General features: G+C 55.3%; 3 protein-coding genes across 12 annotated transcripts in view; all 3 read left to right on the forward strand.

Moving 5' to 3' along the window:
- Window positions 1–6,832, forward strand: part of LOC131814852 (uncharacterized) — a 73,157-nt gene extending 66,325 nt beyond the window's left edge. Inside the window, exons 7-8 of one of the 2 annotated variants that reach the window (XR_009347475.1) lie at window positions 1,957–2,091; window positions 4,373–6,832. The gene's annotated coding sequence lies outside the window, so the exon portion shown is untranslated. Of the gene's footprint in view, window positions 1–1,956; window positions 3,959–4,372 lie in introns of those variants that run through there. The other variant, XM_059146260.1, reaches the window with a different exon arrangement.
- The window catches only part of LOC131814850 (SLAM family member 9-like), a 69,706-nt gene that overhangs the window by 40,718 nt on the left and 5,349 nt on the right, over window positions 1–23,639 (forward strand). The gene's annotated exons all lie outside the window — the stretch shown is intronic.
- The window catches only part of LOC131814849 (SLAM family member 9-like), a 35,934-nt gene that overhangs the window by 7,691 nt on the left and 4,604 nt on the right, over window positions 1–23,639 (forward strand). For 5 of the 8 annotated variants that reach the window (XM_059146244.1, XM_059146240.1, XM_059146241.1 and 2 more), the window contains exons 1-2: window positions 10,051–10,227; window positions 19,452–19,557. The exons of 1 other annotated variant lie outside the window; for it this stretch is intronic. In XM_059146244.1, coding sequence (XP_059002227.1) covers window positions 10,066–10,227; window positions 19,452–19,557 — 268 coding nt within the window. In that variant the 5' untranslated portion in view covers window positions 10,051–10,065. Of the gene's footprint in view, window positions 1–10,050; window positions 10,228–15,717; window positions 16,944–18,890; window positions 19,176–19,451; window positions 19,558–23,639 lie in introns of those variants that run through there. 2 more of the 8 variants (XM_059146246.1, XM_059146247.1) reach the window with 2 other exon arrangements.

The raw sequence follows: 23,639 nt of genomic DNA on the forward strand, positions 1-23,639 counted from the left end.
CCATCACCATGAGTGTGTCCACGGTGGCTTTCAGGAAAAGCGAGTTGGGGATATCGGTGGTCTGTGCCATCTGAGGGGTCTGAGCGAGTGATTCCTGCAGGATTCAGGGTTCAGGGCTCCTCTGCCCATTTCTGGTCTCACGGACACATGTCACCCACCTGCTGGCTTGCATTCCCAATGTGTCCCGCTCTCCTCCACTGCCAGCCTCCGCTCAGGCCCCTCCCTCTGCCCTCAGCCCTTCCAAGTCAGGAGTCCCCCACTCCCCACTTACTCCCATCCAGGGACCCCCTCCCTGAAGCTGACTCTGGGGGCCTGTGACCCGGGCAGTCCCACAGGGCCACGTGCTGGGGGCAGTCCCAGCATGAACAGAGTTTGCACAGGGCTCTGCAGCCTTGATGGCTCAGGGCCCTGCAGGAGCTGCTGCTGTCCTGCCCTCACACCTCGTCTCCTCTAAGGAGTGGTCAGTGTCTCCACCCTGGGAGCTGATGCTCTGGCCCAGGATTAGTGTCCTGTGCAGGCTGAACCCCTGGAGGGCAGGGGCCATGTCTGCTGCTCCTTGGAATGCTTGTCCTAGGCTTAGCCTTGGGCCATTTGCTCACAGTCACTGTATCCCTAAATGAATGAATGACCTGGTTCCCTGTGATTCCCCTCACCCCTTCACCCACTCCTCCACCAGCTGATGGGAGACCTACTGCCTCCATATCCATGATCCCAGAGGAAGCTCATGGCTCACCGACCCGCTGGGCCCTCTGGAAACAGGCTCCTGCCTCCCTCTCATCCTCCCACCTGGCTCCCCCTACCTTGTCCCTCTCTGGCCTGCCCCAGTGGGTTCCAGCAGCTCCCAAGTTTGGGGAGCTGTCACAGCCATTCCTGGTCATGGCTCTGCACCCTGGCATGCCTCACCCTGAATATCAGGCAATCTCCTACTCCTCCCTCAATACCAGGTTTATCCATCACCTCCTCCAGGAGGCCTTCCCTGATGACCTGGGTATAGGCTGTAGCTCTAGTGCCCTGGGATGGCTCTGGCTGGCTGCTTCTGGCATGTGTCAGCCCTCCCCCTGCTGAGGGGCTCCTCAAGGGCGGGCACCATGTCCTGCTCTTCTCAGCACCCGGGCCCCAAGCAGGAGCTCAGGAACGGGCTGAGTGAGAGCCTCTGCCATGCTCCTCCCTGTTGAGCTTCTGACCAGGTCCCTTCAGAGTTTCCATGTGCCTGGCAATGGGCATCCTCAGTTCTCTGTCGCCTTAACCTTCTTCACTCTCTGTGTGATGGAAACATATCCACAAGGACAGACCAGTGCTGCCCACTTGCGAAACATCCTGGTGTCTGTTGTGGTCGTGCTGCTGATCCTTGGAGCTGGGCTGTACCTTTGGAAGAAACGTGGGAATAAGAAGACCAAAGAGCCTGGGACAGGCAGGTAGCCCTTCTTCTTGTGGCCAAGACTTCCCTCCCCTACTATACCTTGAATTCTCTTTCCTCCTGCATTTTGCTGCTCAGGGATTGTCCCTGCAGGAGGCTGGCAGGTGTGGCCATGGTCATGGGGGTCATGGAGGGGGAGGGGACAGGTTCCAGGCTGAGACTCAACGTCCATCTGTGTGTGACTCAGGGGCAGGATCACAGGAGGAGTCCAGGGACCCGGATGGTGGCATCCACTATGCAGAGCTAAGCCATCAGGAGTCTGGAGACCACAGGGACAAGGTGAAGCTGGGAGAAGAGGCAGCCTGGGTTGTCCCAAGTCCCTCTATGCCTGGGTGTGTGCCTTCGATCCCAGTCATCTGCTGGCTTTTGTCTCCGTGTATCTGTAACCCTTTCCAGACAATACAGTATTAACTTAAGAACTTTCTCCTGGGGTCCATGCAGTGCTGGGTGCTGGGGAGGGGTCATGTCAGTAGCCCTGGATCTCCGTGGGTCCCTCTGCATCCCTCAGCTGTTCCAGGAACCCTCCGTCTGCATTGCAGGGTAGGGGAGAACCACATCTAGAAGAGGAGAACTCTCTCACTACTGTCTACAGTGAGGTCCGCAGGCCAGGCCAGGACATGACCATGATTTAATGGGAAGAAGCAGGAGAATCCCACCCTGGGGACCCCTGTCTCGTGAGTATGACGCCCGCAGCTCTGGCCCTGCCTCTTCCACCTCCGATGGCTCTGAGCAGGGACTAGATGGATCCAGCAATTCTTTCTGTGCTAAATCCTTGTGCACAAGCTCCCTGTGAGACACACACACTGGTTAACGCAGGGGAAACTGAGTAAAATTGGTCCAAACCTGTTCCAGGACCACTCAGCCTCTGCTACATGGCAACCCTAGTCGGCCCCCCTGTCCCTCTCATCTATACGACATCAAACTGGCTTTCAGACCCTCAGCCTCTGAGACAAATCATGGAGAATTCACAGCATCCCACCTGGACCCGTCTTGAGCACCCCAGCCGTCAGTCCTGCATGGAGAGCTCTTTACAGACAACATGAATTTGTAATTGTCCGCGCTTGTTGGAGACTGGCTCTGTGACACAATGTGCACATTTTGTTTGTAGGGAATATGGAAGAAGTTCTCTTGAGTCCTAGAAAAAGAAAAATACTGTAAGGTCCCCTCTTGATAAAGGACACACTTTCTCTCCTTCTATGCTCCACCATCATTCCCCCATGTGACAAAACTGCCTGCTGTTGGCCCAAATTAGTAATTCAAGCAGTGAAAAGTGGGTGTCAAATGCTCCATCCTCTCCATCTCACAGCTGAGCCGGGAAATCCAGTGGAAGCAGGTAGATCCCCTCAGATCAGAGGAAAGTAGAGAAACTTCTCATCCTAAAACCTCAGTGTCTGCACAGGAGTGCGCGCGCGTGCGCACACACACACACACACACACCAGCCTCCAGCCATGCAGCTGTCTGGTCAGAACTAGGGCTGTCCCACAAACACGCAGATCACAGTAGAAAGGAGGACTCGAAGTATCAGAGAACACTGTCCCATCAGGGTAGCTGCCAGAGCACGGCTGTGTCCCTGAGTCGTGTGGTCCGTTTCTGAGCTCAGCTCTGTTCCCTTCCAGGTCCCTACAACTCACTTGCTGGTGGGCGGGGAGCAGGGAGAAACCACGTCCCGGGCGCTGGGAAGCAGGAACTCCGGCAGGTGGTGACGCTGTTATTAGCCACACCGCACACGGTGGGTGACAGACGTTTGACGTGATTCCTATCCTCAGTGCAGCCCGGACAGTGCGGGGGTGAGGACTGGAGGTGAGTGAATGAGGCCACGGTACCCCCCAGAACCACGCGGGGCTCCCTGCCCCCCCGTCCCACCCTCTCACCCATGCCGTGGGCCTGGACTGGATGACTGTCCGCGTCTGCAGACCTCTCGGGAGCCTGAGTGCGCTCCCGGGACCCGGAGCACCGACCTCTAAATCTGTGTTCAAATCCCGACGAGTGTCATGACAGTCCCTGCCCTCCCTGTGACCTTGGAGCCTGCAGTCGTCGTGAGCTCACCTACTGTTCTTAGGAATTTCCTGTAGAAACTCTGGGATTTTCTGTCAGACACACATATAAACAGTGTCCATAATAAACACTAGTTTTCTCTTTCCCTTTCCAATCTGTATGTTATTTTATTTCCTTTTCTTGTCTTATCACACTGGTCAGACTTCCAGGGGATACTGCACAGCGGTGCTGAGAACAGTCAGCCGTGCTTCCTTCCCAGTATTCAGGGAAAAGCTAGTTTTCCACCACTAAGGATGCTATTAAGTGTAGGGTTTTTTGTAAATACGTTTTATTAGATTCATCAGTTTTATTTTCTCTGCTCTTGTCTTTCTTATTTTCTTTTTTCAAATTACTCTGGGTTTATTTTGCTCTTGTATTTCTAGATATAAAAGGTAAATGCTTTAACTATTAATTTGAGCATTTCTTCTTCTGTAATATCTGCCTCTCATAATATCTATTTCCCTATAGGCACTGGGTTAGCTTCTGGTCACACACTTTGATATCTTGTATTTTTCATTTCCATTCACTTCAAATATTTAAAATTTTTTCTCAAGACTTCCTCTTTGACCTATGGGTTATACAGAAATCTTTCTTAATTTCTAAGTGGAAATTTTTCTGTAGTTTGGGATATTAAATTCAATTCTAATTCTATTGTGATCAAAGAAATACGTTATTTCAAATCCTTAAACGCCGTCAGGTTAGTGTTATGACGCAGGACAGGATGTTGTATGGGGAGGCTCCTGAGTGCACTTGAAAGGAATGTGAGGTCTGCTGCTGGGGTTGAACGTTCTCTAAATGTCAGTGAGGTCGCGTGGGCTCAGGGTCGTGTTCGCTGGCTGTCTTCTTGCTGATTGTCCATGCGGAGAGCGGGTGCTCGGCTCTCTGACCGTGACAGTGGACTCACGTGCTTCTCCTTTCAGTTCTGTCAGCTCCTGCGTCGTGGGTCCAGTGCTCTGCTGTTAGGAGCTCACGCACCTGGGGTTCTCCTCACTTCCTGCGGAGTTGGCCTTCCGTCATTCTGCACCACTCTTCACCCGGGAAACAATCCTTGCTCTGACGTCTACTCTCTCTGACGTTTACCTGCCCATCAAAGTGTCTTTGGATTCATGTTCGTGTGTTGTCATCATTCATCTCATGTGTCAAAGTGGCTGGGCCCCAGTGCCAAGACTTGTGGTCAAGTATTATTCCAGAGTTTTCTAGGAGGAGATTTGGGATGAGATACACTTAAATGGATGAACTTTGAGTAGAGCAGACTGCCCTCCACATTGTGAGTGAGCCTCACCCCATCAGTTGAAACCTGAGTGAGAGCAAAGACTGACCTCCCCTGAGCAAGGGAGAATTCGACAGCACACGGCCATCAGACTGGAACTGGGGTGTTGTCTCGTCCTTGTGTCTCCTCCTGACGACCTTGGACTTGAACCCCAGCAGCAGATCTTCCCTGCATCTCAGCCTGGCTCACCCTCCCTGCAGACCTGACTCACCAGCCTCTATAATAGTGTGAGCCATTCCTTACAGTGCATCTCTCTGGATCTATAAGCGTCCTATACTGCTGGTTCCTGCAGAATCCTGACTACTACCCATAGCACTTCTCTTCCTATCCCCTTCCTGCTAACCCAGCTCCATCAGCACAGACTGGGATAGAGTTCCAGAGTGACCTGAGCCCTTAGGTCCTGCGTCCAGTCTCCTGTCTGAGCAGCACCCATCTGAGTGCTCCCTGACCTTCCTCTGCCTGCTCCTGTTCCTACCCCATCCCAGCACCCACACTGAATGGCCCCACAGAAACCACATCACCTACTGTCCACACCGAGCTTTGGTTTCCCCATTGGCTGATTTTCCTGAGATCGTCTCTCTCACCCTCACTTCTTCTTACCCCTTCTCCCACTGTCAGTGACTGGACCGGGGTGTGCCTGCTTCCCATGTTGTCACAGGGACACATCCAGCATGAGGAGACTCATAGGGAGCCTTCTGTCCCTAGAAGACCTCAGCAGGTGCATGAACACCACACCCAGACCTGGATGCAGAGGTGTGAGGGAGGAGCCGAGCAGTGATGCCTGGACAGGTCTGTCCTTCCAGCTCCTCTGAGCTTCTCGGGACAAGAAGAAGGTCACACAGGATATCAGCGCTGCTAATCAGAACAGATTTTCCTTGTAGAAGTTTTTTAGTAAAATGTCGTTTCCAACAGTAAATTGCCAGTCAGGAAGGAGAGAAATGTTGACAGACAGTGGTCCAGCTATGGCATGACTCTTCATTTGCTGCACAGTCAGAGGCAGGAGAGGAAGCATTGAGTACACTGGAGGTGACAAGTCCCAGAGAAGGCACTGGACACATGGTCTCCGAGTGGTCCAGCCCTGACTGTCCATGTTAGAGGGTTGCAGGAAGGGAAACTGAATGGCTCCATGATGCAGAAGACAAAATCCGGTGGATGGGACCTGAGATGTCCATAAATCTCTCAGTGGATCTCATTCCTTCTACTGCCCCATCCAGGTGGAGTGGAGAGGGACCCAGGTGTCTCTGGCCCCTCTACTCCCTCGGCCATCTCACCCCTTCCAAACCTCCACAATCATGGGTATTAGTGGGAAAGACCAGACTCTGGGTCCTGGTCAACTCTCCTCCTGGGGCAACTCTCCAACACTGTAGAGTTCCCGCTTTCCTGATTTGTTTGGCAAAAGGGAGCAGATGGAGTCTGCGTGAGGAACAGCCTCTCCTCTCCTCTCCCTCTTCCCTTTCTCAACTGCTCCCTGTGCTGCTCACAAATGCTGCTCGTGCTCATGGGGGTCCTTCATTTCCGTGTAATTTCTCCCTCACGAGCCTGCAGGCAGCCTGAGGGCATAGCATCTCCTTGTTCTCTGTCCCATCACCTGTGACGTGGACAGAGCTGTTTCCTGGTTCCTGTTCAATACTTGTTGGTGGGTATAAGGGCATACTTAATCAGAGGGAGCCATTTTGTTGTTTATGCAGTAAACTTAGATTGACCCTGCCCCCCCGCAAAGGAACTTACTTGCAAAGCCCAGATACAAGGGTGGGTCAGGCCAGGTGGAGACATCCAATCAGTGGGGCGCCCATACCATCTCCCTAGTTACTGGCCCCAGGTAGCAAAGCCCAGATACAAGGGTGGGTAGAGACATCCAATCAGTGGGGCACACATATATCTACTAGGGTGAATTGTAATTCAATTGACCGCCCATGTGTGACCTAACATAACTGTGCAGTTTTCTCTGTGTATTGCAATCTCATTGGCCACCGGTGTATAGCCCGGCTAAACTACCTCTATAAAAGTTAGTCTGTGAGGCTGGGAGGGGTCACCTCTTTGCAAGAGATGCCCCTGACTGGTCAGTTTGATTCTCGATGTTTGGCGTGAAATAAAGCTTTGCTTGACCTTTGCTTTGTATCAGTCTCGCTCCTTTGATTATGGACCCTAAGAGTGGGAGATGAGAAACATTTGCTCTGAAATCATTGGTCCTTCATCTGGGCTGCTAGGGGAGCCCACACAAACCCCCATGTCAGGTCACATGGAGTTGAGTGTCATTGTCCCTGCAGATGACTTACCCTGAGCTGCCCACGTGGTTCTGCCAAGACAAGCTCCAGGGTCTCCTATGACTGGACCCTCTCAGGGTGCATCCAGCCACGGGAACTCAGCTGTGCTGGGTCATAGCTGCGAGGATCATGTCTCACTCCGTCTGCCCTCATGCTGACCTCCATGGGGACTCCATCACCTTGATGTGACCAAGTGAGAAGGAAGTAGCAGGTATACTAGATGTCCCAACACAAAAAAAAAAGGTACCAGAAATGGATTACAAATCCCAAAAAAAATCAAGTGTCATGACAACATGATAAAGTTTCTCGTTGTCCAGTCATTTTGAGAAACATCAGCATACTCCTTCAGTTATTTAAGTTTTTGTTTATCTAAAGTTCTAGGTTTAGATATTTATTCTCTGTATCATTGTTTGTTTTCCACATTTTATACACTAAATATGGATTCTTCTCATCAGAGAAAACTCTTATTATTCAAATCTGCATGCCTGTCGTTCATCAGGCAATTTGAGTCCAGTGGTGTGTCCAAGGATTCAAAGAAATGAGGGACCCTGGGGGACGCAAGTTGACCTGGTCACAATGCCTAGGTGGGGGATAGATCAGAGTGGAAGCTCCAGGGTGGGCGTTGCCGGGGTTCAGGTGGCAGGTGTGAGGGAGGGTGGTGGGCAGCAGAACTATGTGGACAGCAGGGGTTTTTCTGGTATCTACACTCTGATTTCTCCAGAGTCTTGAGGGTTGAGGGAGGGAATGGGGGAACCAGGGCCTGTCTGGGATGCCCTCACATTCCCGAGGATGGGGAAACCACCCTCAAACCTCTCTTAGGGACGACAGGTCTTTGCCCTGCTCTGGGGGCCGAGGCTGAGATCACCAGTAGCTCAGAGTCTCACTTTCCAGATCCTGCTTTGTCGGCGGAGCTCTGACTACAGTCTCAGGCCCTTGTGTGCACCCCTCCCACCCCACAGGCTGCTTGAGTCCCAGCTCCCAGCTGAGGAGGGCGTGTATTGTGAGTGAGGGGCCAGGACAATGTCTCTGCATTAGTGACACCGTTTGCAGGCAGGGGTGAGGGGCAGTGTAAGGGGACAGTCCCTTTCTATTTGTTGGTGACCTTTCCGTGTGGTTAGAACCATTTTTAGTCTCCTATGGGGGTATGCTACAGGCAGCCTCTTGTGAAACAGGCTCTGACTTGGTGGCCTGGACCCGCTCATGTTCTGCTCATGTCACGGTGCAGAGAAGGGCTGGGGCTCTGCAGTCAGACCCAGTGGGTCACTCATTCTGCTTCTGCCCCATATTGGTGGGAAGATTCTTATTGTGTTCCCAGAGAGTTAGCTTACTCTCCTGGGCCCCCAACCCCCTTCCCTCCACACAAACATGGACACTGAGGGAACTTTTCTTTATAAAAGCTCAGGTCACTCTCGCCTATTAGTGAGAGAAGTCGCACCACCACGGTCATTACCCAAGCCAAGGGCGGGAGCACAGGGCGCGCAGAAAGAGACGGATCAGGTGCAGGAGCCCGAGAGATGGTCGTTCCTGCAGCTCAACGCATGAATGCAAATTGAGAATTCTGGCCACCCCGTTTGCCTGTCAAATGAACACATTTGTGTCTGCGGTTTTGAGAGTCCCGAGTGCAGTGACAGGGCGGGGACAGGCTCTCTCCTGTCTCCCTAGCAGCTGTATAAGAAGAAAAAGCTCCTGGTGGTCCCTGTGATGTATCAGAGACCCTGAGCCATTTCATACGCTAACGCCTAGGGTCCCGCTGTATCTGTATTTCTTTCCTCTTCTACCCACAAATGCTGGGATTTCCTGATTCGGGTCCTGGGGCATGCCGGGTGGGTAAGCAGGCAGGAAGCTCTGCGGGGGTTCTTCTTGGAGACGCAGGTGGTCCAGGCTTCCCCTCTATGTCCCCGGAGCTCTGCCACTGTTGAGCCTGCACAATGTCTCTCCCCAAGCTCAGAGAGCCATGAGCGTGGCAGCGGGAGGATAGTCCTGGAAGCCACCTGTGCCCCCAGCAGACCCATGTGTGTTCTCTGGGCTGCCCAGCAACCACGCTGGCCGGACATGCCCCAGAGAAGGGGGGCAGGTGTCCCTGCCTCAGGCACAGGGACGTCACCTTACCTGCTGCCAGAGCCAGGCTGCCCAGAGTCCCCCATGCTGGGAGAGGACAGGGGTTTAGCTGGGCCTGGTGGTTCTCCCAGGGATGTCCTTTCTGTCCTTCAACACTGACAAATAAGACTCTTTCCTGGGAACACGACTTGGAGTCAGGCAGATTTGGGCAGGAATGGCTTCATGACGAACTCGTTTTTATAAACAATCGAAATTATCTGATCCAAGTTCACTTCTACTTCTTTTTCAAAAGGATGATTTTTAAAACAGTCAAAGGATATTGTATCACACTGCCATATATAAGTGTAGGTCTCTGCAAGTCCGTGAGGGACACTGTCGTGGACGGATGTCTGCACGTGTCCTCGAGGCAGGACACAGGACCGTGGGCAGAAGCCACCAGAGTGCAGAGCTCCTCCCAGACTCTCATAGGATTGGATTCAGTCCTCTTCCTGTGTGTTTTGTGTCTTCCAGAAGGGCACTGGGAGCGTGACCACCAGGAACCTGGAGCCTATAAGGACTGTGGCACCGTCTTTCTAGTGGTTTTTCCCAGGCTTCCCGGAATCAGAACTCCATCTCCTTGTTCCTAGTAAAGAGTCTGTCCTGCAGTCTGGAAGAAACCCCTCCGCAAATTGGTTCAATATGAGTGAGAAAGACAGACAGACAGGAGTGGGGCGGCTCGCAGACCCTCAGGTGCACAGGTCACCAGTCCTGCTGGGTGAGCTCCTGCCTCCGTCTTCACTGCACAGTTGGTCTCTGGAAATTCCCTCAGTCCCAGCTTTTCCAGAGGCCTGGCCACTTGCCGTCTCTTTGATCATGTGGTTCCTGTTCACACCCCAGCATCGCTGTGGGGATCCCGCTGTCCCCCACTTCAAGGTGATTTGTCTGAAAGATAAACCCCTGAGTCCGGGGGGGCCGAGCACGCACAGGATCTCGCCTCTGCCGTCTTTCCCCTCCGCCTCCCAAAAGCCCAAGTTCCCAAAAGATGAAATTAGAATCAGGAAATGACCATAAATACAAAGGAACTGAAACAAAATTTAACTTTGGTGAACCTTATACAGATACACCGAACCCTCAGGTGAGAGGGCGATTCTCTGGGAAGCTCATCTGCCGCGAGGACCCCAGAGGGGAAAGAGCGTCGGAGCGGGTAAGCCTCTGCTTGGGAGCAACTCGCTGCCGTGTGTCTTCCTCAGCCCCAGACCCCCCCACACCGCGGCTGACCCTGGATGGGGGGTCATTCCCCACACCAGGCACCTTTGTGGTTCTTGCATCCCTACTCGGTGTCCTAGAGTCTCAAGCAGTCCTGACGCCGTGTCCCTGCAGCTCAGGCCAGACCCCACGGGGTAGGGTTCGAGGTCTCTGCACCGGCACTGGCACTGGGACGCCAGGCAAGCTGTGGTCTGTGCCTCTGTGCACCTGCCGTGACTGGCAGGTTCCCATGAGCTGCTTGTCTGGTTGGTTATTTGCTGGAGCAGCTCACGCGACAACGGGGACTCAGTCCCTTCCAGCCTAGAGCTTGGTTTGCAGAACGAGCCGGTGACAGAGGGGCCGAGAATGAGGCATGTGGGGAGGGGTGCGGAGCTGCCTTCCCTCTAGGTGAGCCCTTCCCCCACAGCGCCTGTGTGTTCTCCCACCCAGAAGCCCTTTGAGCCCCGATCTTTTGGGGTTTTCTGGAGACATCGTTACATGGGTACCGCTGATTAAATCCTTGACCACTGGGGACTGGGGAACTCGTGCTCCAGCCCTTCTCCCTCCCCAATGGTCAGTGAGTGGGTCCCTAAGTTCCCACCTGCTAACAGGGTTCACACCTCAGCAGCCGGCCCTTGACCTTGGCAGTTTTCCCAAAGTTATGTCGTTACCACAACTTCAGGGGCGGCTGTAGGGGCTTGTCGTGAACAACCCGACACCCAATCCACCTTCACGGCTCTGGCCCGATTGCAGGAACTGGGAGCCATCCTGAATATAACAAGACATGCCCCTGGGTTCCCATATAGGACCTGACCAGATTCCGGGGTCTGCGTGCCTGGGATAGTGCAGGAAGACTGACACCTGCTTCTGTTATGAGTCACAAGAGAGGATTACATTATTGTCCAAATAATGACATTGTCTAGGACCCACTCTGAATTTTTTAGTATAATTATAATTAGTTATTTTCCTCCTCTGGCTCTGTGGCCGCACACTCAGCAGGTGTCCCCAGCGGCTCCTTCTCCGTCTCTCTTTCTGACCCTCCTCCTCTGCTGGTCAGTGCCAGGCCCTCGGCTCTCCCCTGGCCATATTTCCTCCCTCGTGACTTTAGAGACCCCCAGGGCTCTCAGCAGCCCGGCCATGCTGAGGCAGCAGCTCCAGCCCTGACGGGACCCCCACCCCGACTGCCTGATGAACTTCTGCTCTCAAAGCCAAGTGACCATGCGGAGCGCTGAGTGCCCGGCTCCTGCCTCCCCGCCCCCACACCAGCTCCTCCCTGGGCTTTCTCGATACCTGCAGCTCAGGAACGTCACAGCGTCCTACAGCTGCTTCAGCCGAACTCCTGGAAGTCACCTTGCATTCTCTTTGCCTCCCCTCTGGGGTCCGAGCACCAGTGAGCCCTGGTTCCCAGGTCCCTCCCCTTCTCTCCCATGGCAGGCCTCTCTCCCTGCACCTGCGCCAGGACCTCCTCCGGGAGCTCCCTCATCCTGGTCTGGTCCGTGTTATTTCACCGCATTTAGAAAGTTCTTCAAGTGCTTTGTACATAGTGTTTCCCTATAATTTTCAGTGTTGTTCTTATCCGTGTTTATGCCTTGATCCTCAGTCCTAATGACAATTACGTAGAACTGCAACCTTTGTTCAGACCTCGGTATTCTGCTTCTGGTTGGGGTTGATGTTTCTACATCAACTTTTGATGCTGCTGATTGACCTCCTTCGTCATTGTCATCGTGCACAGAAGTCAGGACGACGTCTGCTGGCTGCCAGCGTCCGGCTTGGCTGCCACAGGCTGAAGCAGGTGGGGTCTTGCTCTGGAACAGGAAGTCAGGCGACAGCAGAGGCTGGGGTCAGGCTGTCTGCTCAGCGGGGTGCCGGGCTCCCGGGCTGCCCCATCTTTCTGCTCCACCGTCCTGGGCGCTGGGTCTTGTCCTCCTGCTTCGTCCTCATGGTCCCGGACGGCTGTCTGCAGACACCAGCCCACACAGAAGATGGCCAACGAGAGAAGGACGAAGGCCAAAGTTGTTTTGTCATAAGACTCTGACTTTCCAGGACTGAAGACCCTTCCTTCCATCCAGCACAATTCCCCTACCTCAATGGTCAGTCCTGGGTCAGTCCTGGGGAAGACTGGACCCCAGCTCTGAGCTCTCTGCGGTCCGAGCAGGGGAGGCCAGGACAGACAGGGCCGTGGGGCTGAGTGTGCAGGGAGCTGCGTGCCAAGCTGGCCAGGGGCTGTCCGTGTCAGGGCAACCTGGGCTCTTGCCTCCCCTCTCGTCTGTGGGGGGCCTGTCCCCCAGAGAGAAATATTCTTCTCCAGGAAGCATGCATTTGGGCCGCTAACCCTGGGACCCTGCAGTGTTTTGGTTTGGATTTTCTGGTTTGCTTTCTGACGTTTCTCCAGCTCCATATCGGTTGTTCGGTCCGTAGGAACTTACTCCTCTCTGTGTGGTCTGCTTAGCGTGTTCTATGTGAACCTGGATTGGGTTTGTTGTGAGCGTTGTGACAGCTGCCCTCATGTTGTCGACGTGTCCCTTGTTGATGGATTCCAGTCTCTTGCTGTTCCCCTTCCTGCCCTGTTTCCTGTCCCTGGGCTGCTCCAGCTCCCGGGATGACAGTGCTCAGGAGCCTCTGGGTGGAGGATCCTCCCCCTCCCCCGCAAGGGTCTGTGTTTCTGCCTCCCCATAGCCTGTGCGCCCCCTAGGACAGCGACTCAACTTCCCCACGTGCTGCATAGAGTAGGCGCTCATGACCTGTGTGTGCAGGTGAGCTGAGGTGGGAGGGCTCCTCTGCGGGAGTCTCTAGCGGCAATTCGGACCTCGGCCGCCAGGTGGCGCGGGTGCCTGAGCTCAAGGCCTGGAGGGGGGATGCTCAGGCAGGCTTGGGGGGCACAGGGGCTGCCCATGGTGGGTGCCGCGGAGCCTCTCCCTTTGCTCCCAGACCCACTACAGGGCTAGGTCGGGGTGGGGGCGCCAGTAAAACGCAGGGGCTGGCAGGTCGACAGGGGGCCCTGGTACAGACACGAAGGTGCGGCCAGGAATCGGGGATTAGGAGCCCAAACTGGAAGGCAGGAGCCCAGGGGAGTGATCTGGGGTGAGGTCCTGATGTAGGAGCGTGCAGATTCTGGGTCAATGTTCTTTGGGGCCGGGATTGGGGTGGGTTACCTTTGGGAATGGGAAGCCTGCGAGATCCTGAATGTGAGATCTAAGCTCTAGATCCGGGTGTCTGGGGTGAAACAGCCTCAGGAGGAGAGAGGGCCCCTGTCGCCCCCCAACATGAGATAGACCCCAAGACGTGAAATCAAATATCCAAGAGGGGAGGTGGGATAGGGTCCTAAAGCGGCAGGCCTTTTGGGGAACGCACCTGGCCGTGAGAAAATGTTTGGATCCCTGGACATGAAGCCTGCCTGGAAAGACTGAGAAAAGTTCGCAGCAAACTCCACTCCCCAGTGAGGTGTCTGTCACCCTGTCGTGCCCTGCCTCCTCCCCTCTCTGGACTGGCTTTCTTTCCTGGGGAGTGGACGGTCACCCCGTCAGGCAGGTGGAGACACTCTGACAGGAAGGGTGGTGTGCCAGGGACCCTGAGGGCACTTCCCGCCTGGTCGCCACGTGGAGCGCTCACAGCAGAGGCTCCTGTCTGACTTCCCCCCTCCAGGCTGTGTGACCCTGGGCAAGTCACCAAGCCTCTCTGTACCTCTGATTTCCACTGAACCCAGTGAGGGTGCTGATGGGACTGACTTCATCAAGCTGTTCACAGATTTAAGTGAAAAACCAGATGAATCGGTGATTAGCATTATGTAATCAACTAGTAATACCTCATTTAAAAGGTAGTCTGGGGGCCTGGCAGGCTCAGTCAGAAGAGTGGGCAATTCTAGATCTGGGGGTGGTGAGTTCGAGCCCCACATTGCACTTAGAGTCTACTTCAAGAAAAAGCAGGCTGAAGTTTGTTAGCTCAAATATTGAAAATTAACAACACAGAAGAAATAAATTGTTCTGTGTTCTCTTGGACAGAGAGCGCCTGATGACGAAGCTCATGTTGTACAGGTATGATTGAAAATTGGAGCACATGTTTCCAGAATGAACATCTCCCTCCCAGCTGTGTGTCCCACAGGGCTCTGCTCCCGGGGAGCCCGACCTATGTTATGTGTTTCTCAGAGTTACACTGTGTCTATAGCTGCGACATTGTTGAAACGGCTACATTGTATCTATGCTGTCTGTGACATTGTTGAAATGGCTACATTGTATCTATGCTGTGTCTACACTATCCAAAGCGGATCCATCACCACGGAGTACCATCAGTGCGAACATGTATCCTGATCTCAGAAATGTCCGCAGTGAGGAAACCCAAGCCCAAGGTCTTGACGAGCAGGAGCCATCAGTCCTCTGCAAGGAAAGTCACATTCAATTCTCTCTCTCTTTTTTTTAAGATTTTATTTATTTATTTGACAGAGATCACAAGTAGGCAGGGAGGCAGGCGGAGAGAGAGGAGGAAGCAGGCTCCCCGCTGAGCTGAGAGCCGGATGCGGGACTCGATCCCAGGACCCTGAGATCATGACCTGAGCTAAAGGAAGAGGCTTCAACCCACTGAGCCACCCAGGCGCCCTGTCACATTCAATTCTGAACAATTTCTTAGGGCATTTACTTCTTTGTTTCTAAAAATGTGCTTTTCAAAAAATAATGGTCTTACATTACTATTCGCAGACCATTCAGGCACCATGTGCATCTGGTATGAAAATTGAGGCTTTTCCTCTCTTCCGTGGCTCTCCCTCCCCTTCCTTCCTCCAACTAACATACACATGGCATACTTTTTGTTAAAGCGAGAGTATTTGGCATTTATTATAAGCTACTCACTTTTCTAAGATAAAGATAAAACTACTTTAGTAGTGAAGATAGAAGTGAAGATAAAACTACTAATTCAACCAATTAATACTAAATATATCTAATTTTTATAGAACAAAGTGCCTCTTGCTAGGGTTTGTGAGATCGTGCAGCCAATAAAGGGCAGAGCTGGGATCTGAGGCCAGACAACAGGTCTGCTTCTGGAATCCGAGCTTTGACCGCCGGACGATCCCACCTCCATAGCCTGTTCATGGAATGCTGACTATTGTGCTCAGTGCTGGGGCACATGAGTGTACAAAATTAATCCCCAGCCTCCAAGAACTTGTATTTTGGGGGACACTGGAAGTAAACAAGTGGCCGAGTAGACATGAGGTCAGCGGTGCCCAGTAGGAGGAACACAAGAAGCAGAGTCAGGCCAGGGAGCTGCTGTTCAAATGAATCTCCCTCGGGAGGTGACAGAGGCTGTGCAGGGGTGAGTGGGAACCTCGGAGGTGGGTCAAAGGACACTGCAGGCAGAGGTGAGGTGCGCCAAGTCTCCAAGCCCAGAGCCTGCCCACAGTGCTGGAGGAGCAGCCAGTGGCTGGGGGCTGCAGGGGAGGGAGGGGGCAGCAGGGAGGGAGTGGGGGAGGCGGCCTGAGCCCCTGGGAGCGCTGGGATCTTTCTAGGTGGGATGGGGGCTCAGCAGAGTGGGCAGGGCATGAGCCTGACAGAGAGGCCCCTGTGGCCTTGGGTGGAGGATACGGTGCAGGGCCACATGGTGAGTGTGGAGCCTGGGAGAGGACCCGGCGGAGGGGCTGCTGGTGACTTAGCATCAGTTCAGAAGCGGGAGATCTGGCACCAAAGCCCCAGACTACCAATGCAGCTCTGCCCCCTCCTGGCTTCCCGGCCCTGGACAGTTTATCAAGAGGAGCCCCAGGTTCTTCATGGGTAGAATCAAGACAGGGGTGGGACATGGGAGATTCATGAACTACTTGGGAGCCGACAGGCCTTCCTGATGGCTCGGATGTGGGGATGCAGGAGGAAAGGTCTGAGGTGTCCCCAGGACCTGGGCTTGGGCACCGTGGATTGTGGTGGTGCCTCCAAGGGCATTCTGGAGCACAACCGGGGTCTCTTGGAGCACGGGTGAGCTCACTGGCCCCGCACAGGCCCAGGGACTCGCCCAGTGACTCCTGCAGCAGCTCCCCGTCCCCACTGTGCTGAGAGCTCGGGGGTCGGGGCCATCCAGTCCTGTGTTCAAGGACATGCATGGAAGGTGTGGGGAAGAGAGTCTCAGCCTCACTGTGACTGGTCCGAGAGCCCCCGCCTCCCCCGGCCACAGACGGAGTCCCTGCATCTCCAGGAGGGTGTCCAGCCCTAAGCCCAAGGTCAGCACAGAAGCCATGCGGCCCAGCACGTGTTCTCGGGCTCAAGGTTGAGCTCTCTGCCCACCAGGGAGCTGCGTCCAGGCAGGATGGAAGGTTCCAGAAGAGCCTGAGTCTGGGAGTAGGCACTGCCACCTTGAGCTCTCGGGGTCTACCCAGCAAGCCCCCTTTGTGGGGGGAGACCCTGTGAATGGTCGGGGGGATCCTTGGGCTCCGGGGTGGACAGTGGACCCCAGACAGGGCAACCTTTATTTCAGATGAATAAACTGGCCTTTTACTTTGTGTATCATTCCTGACAACACTGCGGCAGCACGAGCATCACCACGTCTGCACGTTAGTAAAGATTATCGCAATTCCCGGCATGGAACAGAGTCCTGAGCACAAGAAAGGACTTTGAGAGTCTCCGCTTGGGGCTGCAGAGCCCTGCGGGGACTTGGGCGACATCCCTGAACTCAGAGTGAGAAGGCGAGGCCACAGAGGACCCACAGGTTACACCAGGCAGGAGGGAGGTGATTACAGGGCTGTGGGAATGGGGGCGGGAAGGGGGCAAGGCAGAGGAGGAGAGCCACCGGCACTAACAGAGGGTCGATCTGAAGGCACGGGATGGTGATCGCCGGGTTACACATGACGGCTCCAACCCTAACCCAAGGTCACACCACTCATCCCGACACCCCTTCCCTCCAGCAACCCTAAGTTTGTTTCCTGATATTAAGGGTCTTACGGCTTGTCTCCCTTTCTGGTTTTGTCTTGTTTCATTTTTCCCTCTCTTCCCCTATGATCCTCTGGGTTATTTCTCAAATTCCACGTATCAGTGAGATCATATAATTGTCTTTCTCTGATTGACGTATTTCACTCAGCATAATACCCTCTAGTTCCATCCACATTGTTGCAAATGGCAAGATTTCATTTCTTTTGATGGCTGCATAGTATTCCATTGTATACATACACCACATCTTCTTGATCCATTCATCTGTTGATGGACATCTGGGGTCTTTCCACACTTTGGCTTGTGGACATTGCTGCTGTTAACATTCGGGTGCATGTGACCCTTTGGATCACTATGTTTCTATCTTGAAGGTAAATACTCAGTAGTACAATTGCTGGGTCATAGGGTAGCTCTATTTTCAACATTTTGAGGAACCTCCATGCTGTTTTCCAGAGTGGCTGCACTTTCCACCAACAGTGTAGGAGGGTTCTCCTTTCTCCGCATCCTCGCCAACATCTGTCATTTCCTGACATGTTAATTTTAGCCGTTCTGATTGGTGTGAGGTGGTATCTCACTGATGTTTTGATTTGTATTTTCCTGATGCTGAGTGATCTTGAATACTTTTTCATGTGTCTGTAGGCAATTAGGATGTCTTCTTTGCAGAAATGTCTGTTCATGTCTTCTAGGGCCACAGTCCTTGAAGGCAGCACAGATACAGGTCAGGTTCAAGTGCTTGCGCTCACCGTCTTCTTGTGTCTGAGAGCAGACGCCTGAATCTGAGCTGTACAATGTGTCTGCCTGTGTTTCCGCTGGACAGCAAGATGCTGACAAGGATGTGTGTTTGGGCCCAACTCCTACTGGGCTGTGCCTGGTCCTCAAGGTCTGGGGCACCAGCCAGGACAGGATAAACCATGCCCTTACCTGGTGACAGTGTACCTGGCTGCTAAAGGCCCCAGGAGAACCCACAGAGAGCAGCTCCCTGCCTTCCCCAGAAGCTGGATGGGACCCTCGGGAGAAGTGTCTATTCCAGAGCAGGTGTTGAGTGGGTCAGTTGCCTGGGAAAGCACCGCGGGCTCAGGGACGGCAGCATATGGTCGCCGGGGCTGCCCGAGGAACATGTGTACTCAGTAAACACTTCTGAAGGGGCGGCACAGATGGCTGCCACACCCAGTTTAGTGGGAAGCTGCTGGTCTTATCCGGCACGTATGTGAACCCCCACTGTCCTCAACGGGAAGGTTGCGACAGAGGGAGGCAACAACATCTCCTCTCAGCCACCCACCCTGCGCCTGCACCAGCCTGACACCGGGACCACCTGCCTCCGCTGAGCACAGGACCCCAGACCCATCAGCAGGGGGAGGGCAGGACCCAGTGTGGGTGGGACAGGAGAGGCTGCTGGGGCCCTGTGAGCTGCCTCTGGAGGGGTCAGCAGACAGGTGTGGGGTTAGTGATGGAGCTGCTCCCCTGGGGTCCACGGGAGGCTACGGTTCTAGACGTTATGGGAACCCATCTGGGAAGAGGGCGCCTGGCCTGACCCTCCACATGCAGCCAAGACTCCGAAGCTGCTGAGCCTGCGGCCAGAGGCGCGTGTCCCTCTCCAGCCCTGCCTGTGTGGGAGCCCGGCCCAGGCCTGGCAGAGCCTCACAGGGAAGGGGGGCTGTGGGGTTGCTCCTGTGGGTGTGGGATTGGTCCTGTGGGGGGCAGGGCCCGCCCTAGGCTACAGACAGAGCCCTGGGGACCAGAGTGGGGACATGCCGTGCGTGCACTGGGATGTGGGGGTAACTCTTCCCAGGAGGCTTTGTTCTCGGGCTCCTAGCTTCTCACTGCGACACCTGACAGTGAGGTTCCTAGAACATCAGACAGGAGATGTGACTCGTGAGATGGTGTAAAGACAGAGGACAGGCCCAAAGCAGGAGAGGCCCCGTGTCCTTGGCTCTAGGAGGGGACTCTGTGCCCGGCCATCAGCTGGTGCTGGCGAGCTGGGCAGCCCAGGCTGAGTGGGAGCCCAGGGACAGAGGTCAGTGGTCCTAGGGGTGCAGGCTGGGGACGGGAGACCACCAGGCCGGTTGTGAGCACAGGGACGGGGTCTCTCCGGCACTGGGCCTCCTAGAGGGGGGCTGTTCCCACATTTATCTACAGTTATCCCCTGAGGCCCCTGCGGGTGCTGAGCTAACATGAGTGATGGGAATGGTTTAGTCAAGACACGCCAGCTGTGCCCCAGGAACTAACAGTCAGCTCCGCCCTGGTGTGGGGAAGGGCTTGGAGCTCTTCTCAGCTAAGCTGTTCCTCATAGGCCCAGGCAGAGTCAGCAGGGAAGCGGCCAGCCATGGGCGCCTGCTCAGAAGACCCCCACCTGTACGAGGCCTCTGGGCTCCTGCGATTCACCAGCCTCCTCCTCAGTGAGTGGCCTGGGCCCCCCGGGAGGGAGGCCACCGGGCGGGCAGGGAGGCAGGAGCTCCCGGGCTGGCTGGGGTCTGTGCTGAAGAACCAGACGGAGCAGCTCCGTGAGGACGGAGCACACGCGGTGCGCTGGGTCAGAGCCCGGGGGTGGACAGAGGGAACAAAGGGAGCTTTGGGCTGAGGCCAGGCTGGGAACCCCGACCCGGCCGCCTGGAAGGAATCCGTTCCCCCTCCCAGGGGGTGAGGCCGGGAGAGCCTGGAGCCTCCTGTGGAGAGGGATGGAGGAGACACAGGAGCGGCTGCCGGGAACCTGGGGTGGGGACGGACATCCCCCGCCCCTGCCGTGCAGAGGGGACCGGCAGCCTCTGCAGCTGCCGTGTGCAGGAGGGGCCAACCCAGAGCCCCTGTCTGAGCTGGAGGGGCCGCGCTAGTCTGGCTCCTTGGGCAAGATGAGGCCCCGAATCCAGTGACATTCTGTTTGCAAGGGAAGGAAAGGTGACCCCAGCATTGAAGGGTCTGCGCCCACCTGCCGTGTGTAGGGGTGAGCCCGGAACGGGAGACTGCTGACCTCTGATCTGGGTGGGGGTACCTGGGGGGCAGCAGAGGGGGCCCCAAAAGAGAACTGAAAGACTGTATTAACAAAAGCCCCATTTTCTGGTTCTAACTTCATCGGAGTCCATGTGCTTCTGTGGAACAAATGAAATAAGAACAGAGGAGAAACCAGACCTCCAGAACCGTGAATCCCGGGGACGCTTGGGAGGCTGCTGTGGTCTGTACTGTTTGCTGCGACGCACCAGCCCCTCGGCTCCTGCAGCGATTCTAGGGAAATTCCGGAAACATGGGACAGTTGGAAACAGGAGGGTCACTCATTAGAAAATGACCTTTGCCAGTCATTGAGACCCTTTTTTGAACAAAATCACTTCCTGTTGGTAAATGCAGGCTTTCTCTTCTTTTCAGTCGGTTTAACTGGAGATACAAGGGGAAGTTACAGGATTTGCCTCCATAAAGATCAGGGTGAGAAGATTTTGTAAGAATGAAAGGAAGGATAAGAGGGAAAGGGACAACATTTTAGGTTAATGGTTGAAAGTCAGATTTCGTCTTATTTATATAAATTCAGACTCTTGCTCACAGCCATCCGCCCCTGACCTTCTGCCCCTCCTTGGGGTCAGCACCTTCTGCAGATCTGAGCACTGTCGGGTCTTCCTCCTGTCCTGAGTGGGCTTCCAGCTTCTGGGCCGCTCCTCCCCCGCAGCCTGGGGGCTGAGCCTCCTCTGTCCCGGGTTCCCCCCTTTCCAGCAGGGGCCGGTTAACCCTCAGGTAGCCCCACGTCCCCGCCCTGCCAAAGCCCGCCGAGTACTTGAGTCCCCTCTCCCGGGACAGTAGCTGGAGGTGAGACCCCAGATCTGCTCAGACCTGGTGACCAGACAGCAGAGCTGGGAGGGAGGAACGTAGGGCCGTGCAGGGGGAGGGCAGGAAAGAGCAGGGACGGGAGGGTGCAGGTCATCGGCCTGCAGGGGAAGCGCTGGGCTGGGAGAGATGGAAGCCACCTCAAGGTCTGGTTCTGCCCTGGGTAACCTAGACCAGTCCACCCACCCAAGGGAGCCCCTCCTCTGTGAAAGGTCCCCTCAAGACCCTCCAGCTGGGACATCCTGGGATTGGGGGTCTCTCCCGGATGGGACTGTCCTATAGCTTCTCTGAGGCCTCTGCTCCGTGTCTCCCTCCTGTTCTGTCCTCGTCCTGCATCCTGACGGGGACGGACAGCTGGGGGGTCTGCTTGGGGCCCCTTCAGCACCCAGACCCCAGGACTACCAGTGGTCACTTCCTCTGCCCTCCGAGGAGGAAAGGATGCATTTTCGAGGCTCCCTGCAGTCCTCGGACCGTCTGCTGTCTCTGTCTCTGCTCCTGAGCAGGGTCTGCCGAGCTCCCGCCCCGGTGTGTGGACCCCAGTGTGCAGGGCCCGCTCAGGACAGCGAGATGCCGCGGGGACGGGGCGGGGGGGGGAGTGTACCGTTGAGCAGCTCCTCAGGAACAGCCTGGCCGGAGCCGCATGGCTGCTGCCCATGGTCAGCAGAAACGCCAGCATCCATGTCCCTGTACCCTGGGACAGACCCCTCTGACACACACAGGGGTCACTAAGAGCAACAGTGTGGGAACAACCCTGCGGGCAGGTTCTACCCTGGGGACAGATCTGCTGTCCCTCAGGGAGCCCCAGGCACTGTCCCCCTGTTGGAACAAGGGCGGCTTCTCTGACTCAGGGTTGGCGTCCTGTGTGCACCACACTCTGCGTATTTGCACACGAGATGGGCCCTGACCCAGGACTGGGTGGGGACGCGGGTGTGACGGACACTGTTGTTCCTCATGAGGAAATCCCGTCCCAGGAAGAGTCAGAGTCCAGCCCCATCCAGGCCCCCAGGAAGCCCGATGGAACGACACAGATGTCCTGTGTGTGCGCGGGTTCGTCGTGTTTGTGGCCGACAGAGAGAGGACGCACGTCCTTCACGGTGCTGACTTTCAGGAGGACGCGCCCCCTGAATTTCTGCTTGACTCAGCCCAGAATCCATAGGATAGCGTTGAATGAGCCCAGAATACTGTCCAGTCATGAGACGACCCGCTGGGGAGAGGGGACAGGCACACACCGAGCGCAGGCGCGATAGATTGTTGTCACCTGCGCGCGGGAGGAGTTCCCGTCCTTCCTCCGTCTCCACCACTCTGCCCAGCAGCTCGGGGCACTCAGCCACCTGGGGACAGGGACGGGACAGGGACGGGACAGGGGCCTCGGAAGCCAGCTGCTGTGGACACAGCCAGGAGTGTCCTCTCGGTCAGGAAGGCCCCAGCCGGACTTCGCCTCCCCGTGGCCGCCTATGGGATCGCGCCCTGGGTGTCTGTGTCCCAGGGCCCATCCCTGATCCCAGGAGGAGCCCCCGAGAGGGGCAGCTGGGGGAGAGACATGGGCTCCATCCTGAGCCTGGGAAGGTCGTGCTGATCCCAGAGCGCTTGTCAAGAACCACCGTGGTGGTGAGAGCAGCTCACACGGATGGGAACGCCTTCCTCTCCTGACCTCCTAGCGCCCATTCTGGGGGCAGCACGGCTAGTACGTCCCCATCCCAGAGGAAAGGCCGAAAGCACGCGGGCCTCGTGGGCTGCTCCCATCCACTTGCTCACGGGGACAGAGGACCTGTCTCAGGCCTCCCAGACCCTCCCCTCCAGGCCACCAACCGCCCTGCTGCACCAGACCTCCCCGGGTTGAGACCCAAGCACGGTCCCTGTGTGTCAGACTCAGAGCGGAATACTGAAGAAAGAAGGTTCCAGAAGGAAAGAAGAGAGGATTAGGAGCACACTCTGATGGGGGGGGCTGATCTTTTTATGTGAGGGATAATCCGGGAAGCTTACAGGATCCACACGCATAACTGCGTGAGGACAATAGCAGGGACATTAGTCCAAGACAATCCTGAGATGCAAACCCAAAGCTATTCATATTATTTTTCTAGAAAACAGGCTGATCTTATCAATATAGAACTAGCTCTGAGGTGCTAAAAAGAGAAACACAGGCACGGGCCGAGGACAGGAGAAGACCGCTCACAGCGGCCAGAGGACATCAGCAGCTGTGGGACGTGGTGACCGGGTTCGTGTACAGAGAAATTCTCATTAGAATATGAGGTCACAGCACTTTCTCTTACCAATTTAGCAAAGATCAGAAAGTTCGGGGGGCACATGGGTTGTTCAGTGGGTTGGAGCCTCTGCCTTCGGCTTGGGTGGTGATTTTGGGGTCCTGGGATCGAGCCCCACATCAGGCTCTCTGCTCGGCAGGGAACTTGCTTCCTCCTCTCTCTCTGCCTGCTTGTGATCTCTGTCTGTCAAATAAATGAATAAAATCTTTTTAAAAAAAGAAAAGAAAGAAAGAAAGTTCGGTCACCGCGTGTTGGTGGGATACCGGAGCATTACTGGGGGGACAGCTGCTGGGGTCGCTCTCAGGGGGGCAATGAGCAGGGTGTGTCAGAGGCTGAGACGGAGCTGCCTTTGGCCGATTAGACATTCCATGGGTTATCTCAGTGTCTACACACCCGCCTGTGAAGCACATACG

This window comes from Mustela lutreola, chromosome 14, assembly GCF_030435805.1.
Source record: "Mustela lutreola isolate mMusLut2 chromosome 14, mMusLut2.pri, whole genome shotgun sequence".
In the NCBI taxonomy this organism is placed as follows: domain Eukaryota; kingdom Metazoa; phylum Chordata; class Mammalia; order Carnivora; family Mustelidae; genus Mustela; species Mustela lutreola.